Below are 14,624 nucleotides of genomic sequence, written 5' to 3'. Positions count from 1 at the left end.
CTTCCCCTCATCAAACCGTACCACTCCCTTTGAAAGCTATGATGAATGCGCGTATACACTTTTTGAAACGAAGCCCAGAAGACATTGTGCTTGTCAGGCAACAGACTGTGTGCAACACCATGATTTTCAACTGGTTGAACATATGGGCTTTTCTTTCGCATGCTGACTATACGCAGATTGAGCGGCCATCGAGATGCCTATTTAGTCCTCATTCGAGGGTAGTCTTACACCCCACAATCAGCAGATCTTTAGTGTATAGCACACTATGCTGAGTAGTCCCTTCAAGACGCTTCGCGTGTCGATACACGACATGATTTAGTCCAGAGAGAACGCCATGCTTTCTGTAACGGCCATGTTCAGACGACAGCGCAGGAGCAACTACGCCTGATCTGGTATAGCACATACCGCTTAGTTTACGACAGCCAGCGGCAATGCCGGAGCTGACTTGGTGATGATGGCTTGTGATCAAAATTCCCTGACCGTAATTGGTTTTCCGTTGCGAGATGATGACCATGCTTGTTCGTGCTCTATTTGACCTAGGTACGGTCAGCCAACATGCGTATGGGGAGAGGATTTGAGTGTTTCAGGTCGCTATCACGGTTTGCCCGATTGCATACACCTAGATCAACAGCTCATAGCACAATGATAGTGCGCTTGATCGGTTGAGAGTCGTGTGCGCAGTGCTTCTTGGTATTACGAAACACTTCAACAATGGTCGCTGTGAAATTCGCGTCTACCTACAATTGGATTATTCCCTGAGCGATGCCTGACCGGACCAGGAAGGACTTGTTGTTCTGCCGCACCAGCTGGCGAAGACCCAAGGCAAAGATATTGTTGTTGGTGGTAATGGGATTGGTTACTTGACCAATCGCATGCCTTGATGTGTTTGGGCCCTGGTGCATACAGGTGACGAAAAGAACGTAATGGCATTATATCTTTCGACCAAAAGGGCATGCATTGAGGCGCACCGGTCTTTGGGAATATGAAGGTTAGGACGCGTCTTAGCAGCCTTCACTAAGCGCTTGCCGGCAATGCCTTGTGCCTCGTGTTTCGTGAGAGGGCGCAATGAGCGCTGTGTGTCTTCGGGCCAATACCGATAGCGTGGCCACCGTTCATTGGCATCTATGCTGATACCAGGTAGGTAATCGGGGACCCGGCACATAATGGCCACGCATCGGTTGTGGAAGCAGTATCGTCCCGTGCAAGCGTTTGTAGCGCCCACGATGATCGAGTCGTCGTCCAAGCGGACTGTCGGAAATTAGTACTGATACAACATACACGGCGTACATGTGACACCTTGCGCAGGCAAACAGATGACACTCCCTGTTCGTCGGCAGATCTGCTATGTACAAGGCAACACCCTGCATTCTGGTGGGACCAAGGACGTAGGCCTCGAAAATTCCATCCCGCTTCGTAAAATCTGAGCAAATCAGTCCTCGTGTACGTTATCTGGCTTCGGCTTACGATGACTGTCGCAAGGTCTTTTGCGGGGATAGTTGGCTTCAGATTTGAAGCGTGAGGATGTCGCAGACGCGTCAGTATTGACTTCGCGGCTGTGTTGTGGCTAGGGGAACTCTCTACGATGAGCTGAAATAAGCAAGCTGTATTCGCACAGAGGAATGAAGCCACCCGACCAACGCATGGGCTTCAGCCGCATGTATGGTCTCTGCGAGCCTCGCAGGTATTGCCTTCCACGAGATGGAGGACTACACGGTACATGCACGCAGATACGCCGGAACATGTAGTTAACCGGTGTGAGACAGAGTCGGAAAACACTATGGTCTACGTTGCAAGACTTGCCTTGCCGTATGTGAGGAGCGCTGGCACCTACGGCATTCGATGGATGAACTTTTGATGATAAGCGACAGTGTCTAGGTATTCATTGGATGGATGGTGTATGCATGGGCATGCCGTTCCGGGTTGCTTTCATAATGTGGAACGCTAACCTCGATGGAGCAGACGAGAATGTGGGGCTCATGTGGCCCCCATCATGGTGATGGCGAAAGCAAGCAGCAGAGCCGCAGACGGAACGAGCATAAGTAGGCAACGACCGCCCACCAAACCGAGCAGGAGGTTTCTTACAAGTAGGCGACGTGTTGATACCAAAGTCGACGACGCCCTTTGAGGCAGGTATAACGGTGGCGTGCAGGAAATCATGTCCGGTGCCCAGGGACGTTTGCCTTCTTTTGCCTTGTTGCCTAGTAGGCGAACCACAGCAGAGCCGCATCTTATATTGTGTTAATGCCCACCCTGGGGGACACTCCCAAGATTCAATCTCAGTCTTCGAGTTGGAGATCTTACGTCAAACAGCTCCTTTCTTCTATTTCTGCGTTCTGTTGTACGCGAGGTTGCTGTCCCTGTCGTCCCGGACGTCGCATCTAGCCAAACCGGAGGCCTCGCACTACCTCGTCAACGTACGCAGTCCGACCCCTTGAACTTGAGCGCAGAGCATCGGACGCGTATGCGACAGTGTACAAGCTTGCCGGATCTTATTGGAGACTGCGTAGTCCAGGTCATCAGGATACAGTCCACGCTGAGGCTGGGTGTGCGCGCACGAGTGGGTATGTGCGCTCCAAAACTTCATCCAATCAGATCACATCGCTCCCCACGCCAAATACGGAGATCGGAATACGAACGCGAATCCTACACCTGAGACATTCAGCCGCATTATGGACACCGGTGAACTCGTCCAGACCAAATTCGCGCAGGCGCTGAAAACTCAGAGTCCAATCATCAGGGCCCACGCGTGCCCTTACCCCGGTCATGAGGGACGCGTCTTTCCGAGTGCCGACCAGCTGTATGACCACGGCAAGATAGACCATCGCGACGAGTTTGAAGGCTTGTCTCCGCGACAGGCAAGAGAGAAGTTTCGACATCTAAGCCTGAAATTCAAGTGAGTACAGGCCAAGCTGCTGTACAGGCATTTGCTAGATCAGCGTTTAATATGGCTAGCAGATCTGATCACTCGGCAGCCGCAACTGTTGGAGACCGGTCAGCGCCTGATATCGCGGCTCTTACTATAGATTCAGGAAAGGCTTCCAGGCAGAACTCACCACCCTCTGGAAGGAAACGACCCGCAGAACATGAGTTCACCAGCCCCAGAGGGAAGGGTCCGTCTCACGTGGAAGTGGCTGGTCCCGAGTTCTCTAGGCAAATTCCACAAACTGTTGTTTCGGAAAGGACACGGTCGAGACCACAGGATGCACGCCTTTTTGATCCTAAACAAAACGCCAAGTCTACCTCGTCTCCATACCAGACGACACCCGAGCCCTCCAGCGAGTGGTCAGCCGAAGCTACGAAGAGCAGTCACTTACAATCACCGCAAACTCAGTCCCCTGCTTATACACAGCAACGAACTACTCCTAAGCCCCAACAATCTCAACGCCAACCAGGTCTTATAGAACTTCAACGCTATGATCCCCGATACCCTGGTTTACTATTGCAGCCTGATAGTCGACCCATCTCGCAAGAGCAACTTGCGTCGGAAGTGAAATCTATTTACGCAGGATTAACCATGGTGGAGACCAAGTGTATACATGTGGATCGCGCACAAGCCGCAGCTGCGCAAGATGGTGATACCAAACTTGCGTCGGATCATTGGCAAGCTTTGATCGCTCTTCACCGGACGCTATTACATGAGCATCATGACTTTTTCTTAGCTAGTCAGCATCCCTCTGCATCGCCGGCTCTCCGACGTCTTGCCGCCAAATACTCGATGCCTGCACGCATGTGGAAACATGGTATCCATTCCTTCTTGGAGTTACTTCGGCGGCGTCTTCCTGACAGTATAGATTATATGCTGGCATTCATCTATTTGGCGTATCAGATGATGGCTTTGTTGTACGAAACCGTTCCAGCTTTCGAGGATACATGGATCGAGTGCCTCGGAGACCTTGGCCGATATCGGATGGCGATTGAGGACGAAGATGTCCGGGACCGTGAGACTTGGGCAGGCGTCGCGCGCTCTTGGTACACCAAGGCTGCCGATAAGAATCCTACTGTGGGTCGTCTATATCACCACCTCGCTATCTTGGCACGACCAAATGCTCTCCAGCAAATGTACTACTACTCTAGGTCTCTGACCTGCGTCAAACCATTCCAGAGCGCGCGAGAGTCAATCTTGACTCTACTGGATCCTATTCTTGGTCGTGCAGGCGCACCTCTCACACATGCCTTAGCGATCGACACCAACTTCATCAAAGCACACGGGCTGCAATTCGGAGAGTCTTGTGTGGACACGGCTCAGGGGCAGAAGCATCAGCATACAACTGAGTTCATGGACGCGAAGGCGGACTTCATCGGAAACCTGGACAATCACATTGGTCGTGTGACAGCAAAATGGAAGGAGCAGGGTGTATACATCGCGGTTACCAATATTGCCGGCTGGTTTGAATACGGGAAAAACGACAATCTTCTTCGCCAGATTTTGCTGCTTCCGATCTGGGGGAGAGCAGAAGATCCTCAAAAGGCGACCGAAGACAAGATTCGGAGTGCATCTCCGGCTGACCAACAGAATCCAATGAAGCCTTTAATTGCCTCGAGCAAGCCCGAAGATATTGAGCAGGATATTAAGAAGGCAATGGACAAGTTCAAAGTCCTTCAGACCTTCATCAACGCAAAATCGATCACGAGGGAGACGTTCGCTCTCGTACTCCGCCGCATCGGCGACAAGAACGTGCTTCCTCACGTACACATTATGCTCGCTTTTCTTTCTAGCTTTGCTTCCAGTACATACGTTTCCGATCTCATTGAGGACGCGCCTTGGGCCGAACTCGTTGCTTTCCTTAATACGTTGGTCAAGACGGAGAACCAGATCCAGAGTCATTCACAAAGCCATACGCCCAACATCGATACAATACTGGCTTCCGGTGTATTTCCTGGGGAGGGCGAGAGGGGCGACGAGCTGCCTTTGCCTGAGGATTATCTTGTGCGAGGCTTGATCTGGGCAGACGATTACTTTCCCATCAAGTGGTTTGAGAGAGAGCATGACGAAGAGGAGCGATATTTGGAGTTGGCGAGTACAGTCAAACATCGCATGGAGAGGGTCTTGAGACTGGGCTATGCAATCGCAAAGGCAAGTACATGTTCTGCTACTTCACCTTCTTTTCTCTAACTTTGCCCTAGCATCAAGAGTGGATCACATACGCTAAGGACTCTCATACATTTTCTGTCCGGACCCAATGACGCCGGGCGCCCCAAATCGGTTTTGTGCCTACGCTTGATTCTATGCAATAGACGGTACATGTCTTTTGGTCACCCAGAGTGAGTCTGATGCTTTTTCTACACGACACCATTCCATGCGTAATTGTGAAGGATCGGACGTGCGCAATATATGGGCGCATTATCTTTTCGAGATTGCATGCGTATGTCCAAGTTTTCGGGGAAAGAGAGAATCACAAACCCAGAAAGAGATATTCGGCGCAATAGCTCTTGATTATTGTTATACGCTCATTATCTGGTAAATCATCGCTCGGTGCAGCACTGGTAGGATACAGCCAAAGGAAGTGCCAAAGCTGGGCCATGATCGTTTGCAAGCAACATAAGTGAAACACACAAATTTTATACGTTCTTCTGTTATCTTGTTCGTGATTTTGTAAGGGTGACAAGTGCGCCACGCCCCAAGGATTTTCTAACAAAACTCCATGTTTGCCGGGTGACCCTGAGCTCTTTGGCAGATCTGCATCGGTAATGCCTGCCTCTCACTCCGCTCTGGATATAGAACAACTTCATCAGAACGTCACCTGTAAGGTAGACGTCGTACAGGCCAGGCACATTACCCCACCCAAGGTCGATGTCGTCTCTGGAGCCCGGGTTTCCGGGCTAAAAGTGTACAACTTCGTAGCTAGTAGTATCACCCTTCCGACTAATTTCATACTTCCCGTACTTGTGTGTTTTTTTTTAGGCGTAAAGGTGCCCATGACGGAGGTTTTCAACGTTGTACCAGTGTTTCTAAGGACGGGACATGGCAAGCGAAAACAAGGTCCCTCATTGGTTCTGTACATGTCTCGAGTGAATCGCGGTTATGTGCTCAGGTTGGAGTGATTGCGAGATCTCATAGGTAGGGATGCTGAGACAGTCTTATTTCCGTGCTTTTGAGAGGGTGGCATCACGCCCTGCATTTGCGGCCGGTTGTATGCAGCTTATGCATACGCATGGTATTTGATGGCGCAGTGACGATGGAAAGGTGCAGGTGATGTAAGTTGCGATGCGTTGGGAGGTGTTGAGTCGGAGAGAATCGGGATGTGCTGAGATTGGCGTTGGCGGACGGTAACGGCTTAGCGCCAAAGCGGATCCCCGAGCTGGCGGGAGCTGAGCAACTTTTCGAATCAACACCCTCTGAACCTCACGGCATACCCACGCCTCCCCCTCGGCTGCTTCCCCCACACCTCACAATGCTGTCCAGGACAATCAGGCGGAGCATTGCGTCGCCCTTCCGCCGCAATGCCGTGGCCCCAGCGGCGCGACCCGCCTTCAGGTTCGTGACGACGGATGCGGCCTCATCGCACACGGACCCGGCCAATGTGCCATCGGTAAGAGGACACGCAGGCAGCCAGCCGTGTGGCTGTGGAGCAAGCAATGGACCGTTGACTGTGTGCAGGAGGACGACAAGCCGTTCGAGATCCGCCTCTCCGACGAGGCCTTTGAGACGTACGAGCTCGACCCGCCGCCGTACACAATGAACGTCACCAAGAAGGAGCTCAAGAAGATGTACTACGACATGGTCGCCGTACGGTAGGAACACCCGCCACGCCGGGATGCGAACACGATCAGCGTCTAACAGGCAACAGACGCATGGAAATGGCCGCCGACAGGCTCTACAAGGAGAAGAAGATTCGGGGTTTCTGCCATCTGTCCACCGGCCAAGAAGCCGTCGCCGTCGGTATCGAACACGCCATCGAGCGCGCCGACCATCTCATCACCGCCTACCGCTGCCACGGCTTCGCTCTGATGCGCGGCGCATCTGTCAAGTCCATTATCGGTGAACTCCTCGGCAGGAGGGAGGGCATCGCGTACGGAAAGGGTGGCTCTATGCACATGTTTGCCCCCGGCTTCTACGGTGGTAACGGTATCGTCGGAGCCCAGGTCCCCGTCGGCGCTGGTATTGCCTTTGCCTGCCAGTACGAGAACAAGAAGAACGTCACCCTGGCTCTGTACGGAGACGGTGCTTCCAACCAGGGCCAGGTCTTTGAGGCATTCAACATGGCCAAGCTCTGGAACTTGCCCGTCATCTTTGGCTGCGAGAGTGCGTACAAACACCACGTGGACATGCGCCGGATTTACTAACACCCCGCAGACAACAAGTACGGTATGGGAACCGCCGCTAACCGCTCATCTGCCCTCACCGACTACTACAAGCGTGGACAGTACATCCCTGGTCTGAAGATCAACGGTATGGATGTCCTCGCCGTCAAGGCCGCTGTCAAGTACGGAAAGGAGTATGCCGCCGCGGGCAAGGGTCCCCTTGTCTACGAGTACGTCACCTACCGTTACGGAGGACACTCCATGTCTGACCCTGGAACCACATACCGAGTAAGTCACACCGCTCTACAACATCACAAAGCATGTACTGACGAACAATCAAAGACTCGTGAGGAGATCCAGCGCATGCGCAGCACCAATGACCCCATTGCCGGCCTCAAGCAGAAGCTCCTCGACTGGGGCGTTACTTCTGAGGAGGAGCTCAAGTCGATTGACAAGCAAGCACGTTCTGAGGTCGACGAGGAGGTTGCTATTGCGGAGAAGATGGCTGTCCCCGAGGCTACTGGCAAGGTACTATACGAGGACATCTACGTCCGTGGTTCGGAGCCTGAGTTCCTGAGGGGACGCATCCCAGAAGAGAACTTCTACTACACTGAACACGACATGGGTGGTGAGAAGAAGCCTGTTGCCAGGACAGCATAAAGCTCTTCGGCTTTTCACGGGGTCATGATTGGAGACACGGTTAGGTGATGAGAGGGATCTGTAATTCTAGGATTTAGAGGCTTCTACATGCGTGTAACAGCTAGGGAGCGCAGTCTTGCATTGAATGACATTTCTTGGAATCCCACTCAGTTTTGATCTGTGTGGTGCACGTAGAGTGACGTTGGTTTCGAGATGTGAGTTTTTAAAAAGGATAGATCATTCGCTTTCGTCCAAAGATGCTACTAGCGCCTCCGTGCGCCGGATCCCCGCAGAGAATGCAGTGGTGACGAGAACAATACCTCACGTGCTGAAGACGCAGTTTGCATAATATCTGGCATAGCGGGAGCAATAGTACATCTTCGTTGGCTATATATCTACACATATCAAACTCCAACAACCAAGACGCGGTCTATGCTGTGGGAGGATCAATGTGTTGTGTCTGACCAGCGAAGAACTCCTTTTGTGCCAAGCACCTCTCGCTTGTGCACTTTGGACACCTGAGAATCATTTGTGGGCTGCAAGCCTTCCCACTCTGCAAATGTGCCTTGGCGATGTCCGCGAGCGCTTCGATGAAGACGGGACTGTCGTTCAAGCTGTCGACACGTTTGACACCCTCGTGGCCTTCCGCATCCTCGCCAATGACCTCCTTGTCGAGTTCGTATAGTGTCTCGATATGGTCGCTGGTGAAGGCGATGGGTACGAGGAGCATGTCTGTGTGGCCCTTCTTCATGTATTCCTTGACAGTGTCGGAGGTTTGTGCTCCGAGCCAAGGTTGAGGGCCGACCTGTGACTGCCACACGAGACGATATCTGTACTTCATCTGGAGGCGTTGCATAACGGCGTATACGGTCGCTGCCACTTCAGACGGGTATGGGTCGCCGCGGTTGACAACGGTCATGGGGAGACTGTGTGCGGAGAAGAGAATGACAACGCCGTCTCGTCTCTCGACTGGGTACTCGGCCAGCTTCTTCTCGATGTGTTGGGCAAAGGCTTCAACCAGACCTGGGTGCGCCGGCCAGCGGTCAATCACACTCCACTTGATGGCGCCTTCGGGCTCCACCTCTTGACCAGTCTCTCCGTTTGCACGCTTGCCTTCCAGTCTTGTCCTCCATTTCCAGAGCTCGTTGAGAGAGGAGCCGGTGGTCGAGCAGGAGTATTGGGGGTACTGTGTGAAGGCTACGGCACGGCCGCCCTTTCCTCCTCCAAAGCCGTCTGCTAGCAATTGCTTGTAGGTATCTTCGGTGAGGGGATTTGCGTAGCGGAACGCGACGTAGGGCTTGTGGGGAGCAGTCTCAGGTGAGGTCTTGTCGAGGATCTTACACATCTCCGCGGCTTGATATTCCGACCATTTCCTGATGGGCGATCCGCCACCGATCTCTGCATACTGCTTCTGAATTTTTGGTGTTCGTCTCCGCGCAATGTAGGGGCCAATATAGTTTTGGAGGGGTCCGAGGGGAATCAAGTCCTTGTCGGCCTACACTCCGTAAGCTGAGAATCGATGATGCGCTTGGACCGATTACGTACAAACAACATGCTCAGGAAGCCATGCACTTCATCCGTTGTTGACGGCCCGCCCATGTTCATGAAGACCATTGCAGTCGGCCCCTTTGAGCCGGGCGTCATCTGAGTAGGGGCGACTGTCGCGTTGCCTCTCCTCCATTGTGCACTGTACGACGAGATGATGGATGTGGCGGGTGTGGTGGACGTTGCACGCTTTGCAGCGCGGGAACAGGATACGCGGAGAGCCATTGCGAGGTGTGTGACGACAAAGAGGGCGTCTTCCCGCAGTGATGTGTCGAGGAGAAGATGCCGAGGCCAGAACAACAGCGTGAATAATGCTCGGAAGCGCAAGTCGGAGAAAGCTCTGGCCAATGGCAGCAGTCTTGTTGGCCGTTGATGACGATCGTGGCTGGCGATCGGACGCTAGGGTTTGCCCCACAGCAGCCTCGCAAACACGTGCCGACGTGTTGGAGCTAGTGCGCGCGTTCCGCTCTGCTGCCTAGGCTACTGTCCCGCGTTGCACCGGCCTGTGCTTGACGGCCTTCAATGCCACCGGTGCCATCGCCCAGCTGAGCTGCAATTCGACAACACAGCAAGTAAACCTCACTCGAGCTGAACGCGACGGGCATCATGGCGGCTCCACAGGACAATCGACCACGTGAAGAAGAAGACGAAGAGGAGGAGATTGACGACTCTGTACGCTCGCGTTCCAGCTTTGGCATTGGCAAGCGTTACTGACAGCATGTAGAGCTACAAGACTATCAAAGACGCCGTTCTCTTCGCAATCGACGTCAGTCCTACCATGCTTGAGCCACCGCCCAAGTCGGAAGACAAGAAAGCCGAGCGCGACTCCCCCACGTCTGCTGCGTTGAAATGCGCCTACCAGCTGATGCAGCAGCGCATCATCTCGAACCCAAACGACATGATGGGCATACTGCTTTTCGGTACCGAGAAGACAGACTTGAAGGACGGTGACAACACGTCTCAAAACTGCTACCTCCTTGCAGACCTTGACGTCCCGTCCGCTCAGGACGTCAAGAGGCTCAGAGATATGGTCGAGAACGAAGACGAGGCCGAAGAGATATTGAAGCCTGCCAGGGACGGTGCCAGCATAGCAACGGTACTGTTCTGTGCAAACCAGATCTTCACTACAAAGGCGCCCAACTTCTCGTCAAGACGCCTGTTCGTGGTGACGGACAACGACTATCCGATCAAAGTCAAGGCAGACAAGGACACGGCAGTCACCCGAGCACGTGATTTGTATGACCTCGGCTGCACCATTGACCTGTTTCCCATCTCACAGCCAGATCGTACCTTTGACCGATCGCGCTTCTTCGATGATCTTGTCTATCCCACATCACCATCCGATCCCGAAGCCCCCGTTACTTTACCGTCGACCACCAAAGTTGCGAAGAGCGGCGAAGGCATTTCGCTCCTCAAGCAGCTCATATCCTCCATCAATTCCAAAGCCACACCCCGTCGCGCTCTGTTCTCACTGCCCATGGAGCTCGGTCCTGATCTTCGCATCGGGGTGAAAGGATATATTCTCATCAAGCGGCAGGAACATGTCAAGTCGTGCTACGTTTGGGTTGGAGGTGAAAAGCCACAGATAGCGACTTCGTCAACACAACAACTGGCAGGCGATTCGGCGCGGGCCATGGAAAAGACGGAGATGCGCAAGGCGTACAAGTTTGGCGGCGATGCAATCACCTTTACGCCCGAAGAGATTACACAGATAAGACAATGTTTTGGGGAGCCTGTGATCCGGATCATTGGCTTCAAGCCTCTCTCCAGCGTCCCACTATGGGCCAACACGAACAAATCAACATTCATCTACCCTTCCGACGCAGACTACATTGGCTCCACTCGTGTCTTCTCGGCTTTACAGCAAAAGCTACTCAAGTCCCAAAAGATGGGCTTGGTATGGTTCATTCCACGTCGCAACGCTGCACCTACACTTGCCGCTCTTATACCCGGTGAAGAGAGGCTCAATGAGGAAGGCGACCAGTTGACACCACCGGGCCTTTGGCTCGTACCCCTGCCTTTCGCGGACGACATCCGCCAATTCCCAACGCCACCAGAGCAGCCCCTCAAAACCACGGATGCGCTGACAGACAAGATGCGCCTCATCATTGAGCAATTGCAACTGCCCAAAGGTGTCTACGACCCATCCAAGTATCCCAATCCGGACCTGCAATGGTTCTACCGCATCTTACAAGCGCTAGCCCTGGAAGAAGAACTCCCACTCCAGCCTGATGACAAAACGATTCCTCGCTACAAACAAATCGACAAGCGCTGTGGCGAGTACATTGAAGACTACGGCAGAGAATTCCAAGCAGCATACGAGCAGCAACATAAGTCTGCACTTGCCCACCGCGCTAAACCCACGGCCAAGAAACGCCCTGGCGGCGGCGCAGACAGTGACGACAAGCCAGTGCCCAAAAGGGTAAAAAAAGAGTCAAAAGTCAAAGCCGAAAGTGGAGACGAGGAAGAAGCAATGACTGACCAGCAAATGGCCGACCTGAATAATGGTGGAAAGATTAGCAAGCAAACGGTAGCCGTACTGAAGCAGTGGCTTGGCGCGAGGGGTCAGAGTACTGGGGGTAAGAAGGCTGAGCTTTTGGAGAGGGTGCAGGAATATCTCGACGGCAAGGGTTTATGAGGCCTTCTAATCGAAGGATGTGTGATGATCAAGCGAGGCGTTTCGGTGTCATGCTTCGCTCGCGTTGTCCCGCCAATCGAGTTCAGACTGAATTGCACGGATATGATACAGTAATCTTCACAGACTTGTACCACGGGTATGCAATCTCTGCATGTGTGAAATCTTGTGTTCTTCTCATAATGTCATTGGGGAAATTCTTCATGACGCGCATGTTATGCATAAGAAGGGGGTCGAAAGCGACTCCCAACCTTGCCCATGGCCATGGAGCTTAATAGCCTTCTAGCAATCACGCTGTAGCTCAACCCTCCCCACCACTCGCGTTCTCATCCTCCGAATCCTCCTCGTATTTTTGTTGCGTGGATTTGTCTTCGCGCTTCCTCTTGGTGGCTTCGATACCACCAGAGGTCAGGTAAAGGAACTGCGGGTCCTTGTAATTATCCAGATGTGTGAAGAAGGTGTTGAATCTAGAGCTTGTTAGCGTTCATGTCCGGTGTCGTAAAATCCAGAAAGGAACTCACTGGTTGCCTTCTGCCTCTTCGCGGAAGATGCGCTGGTAAATCTCCTTCTCCTTGAAGTCTTCAATCTTGTCGTTGTACTTGTCAAAGTCAATCGTCTCGCGTCCGTGTTGCTTAGCAGACTTTGCGTTGTACGAGTCGAACACCGGCCTCTCGAGTAATAGGCCCAGGCCGGGGGCCTTGGGTATCCGGACAACTTCGTTACCGAAACTCTTGTCCATGATTTCAGGATCGGTACCGCATCGTACTGTCAGGGCGGCCATGCCAACCATTTTGCGGATCTGGTGCATCATGAAGCTCTGGCCGTGTACCTTTAAGCTCAACCATTCTGTATCGTTGATAATGATGGGCTTGGGTGCGACTTTGAAGCTCTTGATGTAGCGCTGGGCGGACTTGTCATTGTACTTCTTGTGCACGGTGTAGTTGTGGTAGCGGTGGGTTCCAAGGTACTTGTCAAGTGCGGCTTGTACACGCGCTTGTCGCTCGGGAGATATGCGATATGCTTTCTTGACGTCCAGGTATGCCTTCTTCAGAGTTTTGATGGCTTCCTCGAGGACCGGTTGGTTGACTACGCCTTCAGGAAGGGGACGAGAACCGTCAGTGGAGCTGTCGAGAGTGATGCTGGGTTCATTTTGTTGTATCGTGTCGATGACTTGCTTGACCTCGTCTGGTGGGTTTCCGCTTGCGTCGAGCCCACCTTCGTCTGGCTTTGCAGTTTGCTCCGCCGCTTCGACGTCCGTAGGCTTCTCTTGCTTGGTCTGATGATCAATCGATGCATCGACTATACGATCTTGTCCAGGCGGTGCATCGATCGCTTCAACGTTGTAAAGCGCTTCTTGTACGAGGGATCGTATCGAATCGTCTAGCGAGTCCAGAATGGGCTTGATGTGCTTCTCTTCCGTCTCGGGCCAGAAGTCGGCTACCTCAGCCTGTCGCTCGCGGTATCCCTCCACATCGTTCTCCGCTTCCGCAAACTCCTCCAATTTTTTCCCTAGGTAGCTCGAAGGATGCGGCGGGAGGAACGAGTGGGTCGGGATCAAGTATTCGTACCACCGTGAGTCGCACGCCTGGTAACAGCTGAAGGAGCCAATGGTTCGCTGGATGCCCCACACCCTGATCTGCTCGGGGAGATGGCTGTTGATCTTGTCCACGATATCTTCCTCTTCGATGATCAACTTCAACGACACAATGTTGCCTGCTGCATGGACACCCTTGTCGGTACGCGCGCAACGAACGAGGGAGGATTTCTTGGGGTCGGATGCGTTTGCCTTGGATATGGCGCCAGCGGCGACAAAAGCGTTGAAGAGGTCTCCTTCAATGGTCTTTTGCTTGTAGTCGATCTGCATGCCCTTGTAGCCGGTACCTGAGTAGCCGATCATAACTGCAACTTTGCGCTTCGGCCTGCGCTCTTCTGCCTCGACCTCCTCTGCAGGGAATGCCGCAGGCAGGGCGGGCCGGTCCTCGCCCTTTTCCTCTTGCTCCTTATACTTGGCTTGTTGTTCGGCATTGCGGTCCCGTCGGTCTAGTTGGGTAGAGCTTGCTTAGTTAGAGACGGGCGCGGAGCAGATGGGCAGCGGCTCACTGATGTTCCTTACGCCCCATATTTCTTTTCTTATTCGGACGGCTTCCATGCTGGTGCCGTCCACCACCTCCCCGCGAAGCATTTCTGCGGTCTTTGTCGGCCCATTTGCGCTTCTTGTCGCGTTGGTCGCGGCTCGACGAATCATGGTCGCGGCGGGGTCCTTCGTTGTCCGACATGGCCGCTGAAGACGAGTGAGCAGCTTTGTCCGGTAGAGCAAGCTGCGGGTCATAGGTAAGTTGGTGTGGAAGTTTCAGCGAAGTGATTGGCACTAAATTTGGGTGGACTCGGCACGCACGCCTCACCGCCTGCGTCACCGCTTACTGCCGCAGGCGTACCTGGGTAGTTCAATCGCGCGTGCCTGCCTGGACTCTTACAACATTTCACCTTCGCTTCGACTCAACCACCCACTGTCTCGTCAGCCCCCCCCCCGGCGCACGCACATCGCACAAGCTAGAGAACGATG

General features: G+C 53.3%; 6 protein-coding genes across 6 annotated transcripts; 4 read left to right on the top strand and 2 right to left on the bottom strand.

Moving 5' to 3' along the window:
• Window positions 1–3,083: 3,083 nt before the first annotated feature.
• On the top strand, window positions 3,084–5,113 carry J4E93_001856 (uncharacterized protein; the record flags this gene model as incomplete). The annotated part of the gene is given in 3 exon segments (XM_049339805.1): window positions 3,084–3,087; window positions 3,103–3,110; window positions 3,881–5,113. The coding sequence occupies 3 exon segments, from the start codon at window positions 3,084–3,086 to the stop codon at window positions 5,111–5,113; spliced, it is 1,245 nt and encodes a 414-aa protein (XP_049203762.1).
• A 1,605-nt stretch (window positions 5,114–6,718) lies between these two features.
• PDA1 (alpha subunit of pyruvate dehydrogenase) lies at window positions 6,719–7,284 on the top strand (the record flags this gene model as incomplete). Its single annotated transcript, XM_049339804.1, has 2 exons — window positions 6,719–6,727; window positions 6,772–7,284. 2 exons carry the CDS (start codon window positions 6,719–6,721, stop codon window positions 7,282–7,284), a joined length of 522 nt encoding a protein of 173 aa, XP_049203761.1.
• A 108-nt stretch (window positions 7,285–7,392) lies between these two features.
• Window positions 7,393–7,902, top strand: J4E93_001854 (uncharacterized protein; the record flags this gene model as incomplete). The annotated part of the gene is given in 2 exon segments (XM_049339803.1): window positions 7,393–7,398; window positions 7,414–7,902. 2 exon segments carry the CDS (start codon window positions 7,393–7,395, stop codon window positions 7,900–7,902), a joined length of 495 nt encoding a protein of 164 aa, XP_049203760.1.
• Window positions 7,903–8,311: 409 nt separating this feature from the next.
• J4E93_001853 (uncharacterized protein) lies at window positions 8,312–9,435 on the bottom strand (the record flags this gene model as incomplete). The annotated part of the gene is made up of 2 exons (XM_049339802.1): window positions 8,312–9,376; window positions 9,427–9,435. 2 exons carry the CDS (start codon window positions 9,433–9,435, stop codon window positions 8,312–8,314), a joined length of 1,074 nt encoding a protein of 357 aa, XP_049203759.1.
• A 597-nt stretch (window positions 9,436–10,032) lies between these two features.
• On the top strand, window positions 10,033–12,064 carry KU70 (ATP-dependent DNA helicase II subunit 1; the record flags this gene model as incomplete). Its single annotated transcript, XM_049339801.1, has 2 exons — window positions 10,033–10,098; window positions 10,151–12,064. 2 exons carry the CDS (start codon window positions 10,033–10,035, stop codon window positions 12,062–12,064), a joined length of 1,980 nt encoding a protein of 659 aa, XP_049203758.1.
• Window positions 12,065–12,362: 298 nt separating this feature from the next.
• J4E93_001851 (uncharacterized protein) lies at window positions 12,363–14,337 on the bottom strand (the record flags this gene model as incomplete). The annotated part of the gene is made up of 3 exons (XM_049339800.1): window positions 12,363–12,528; window positions 12,583–14,101; window positions 14,226–14,337. The coding sequence occupies 3 exons, from the start codon at window positions 14,335–14,337 to the stop codon at window positions 12,363–12,365; spliced, it is 1,797 nt and encodes a 598-aa protein (XP_049203757.1).
• Between the last annotated feature and the right edge of the window lie 287 nt (window positions 14,338–14,624).

The sequence above is a fragment of the Alternaria ventricosa genome, assembly GCF_023758065.1.
Source record: "Alternaria ventricosa strain BMP 2768 chromosome Unknown scaffold_2, whole genome shotgun sequence".
Classification (NCBI taxonomy): Eukaryota; Fungi; Ascomycota; class Dothideomycetes; order Pleosporales; family Pleosporaceae; genus Alternaria; species Alternaria ventricosa.
This window is presented reverse-complemented; position numbering and strand designations above follow the sequence as displayed.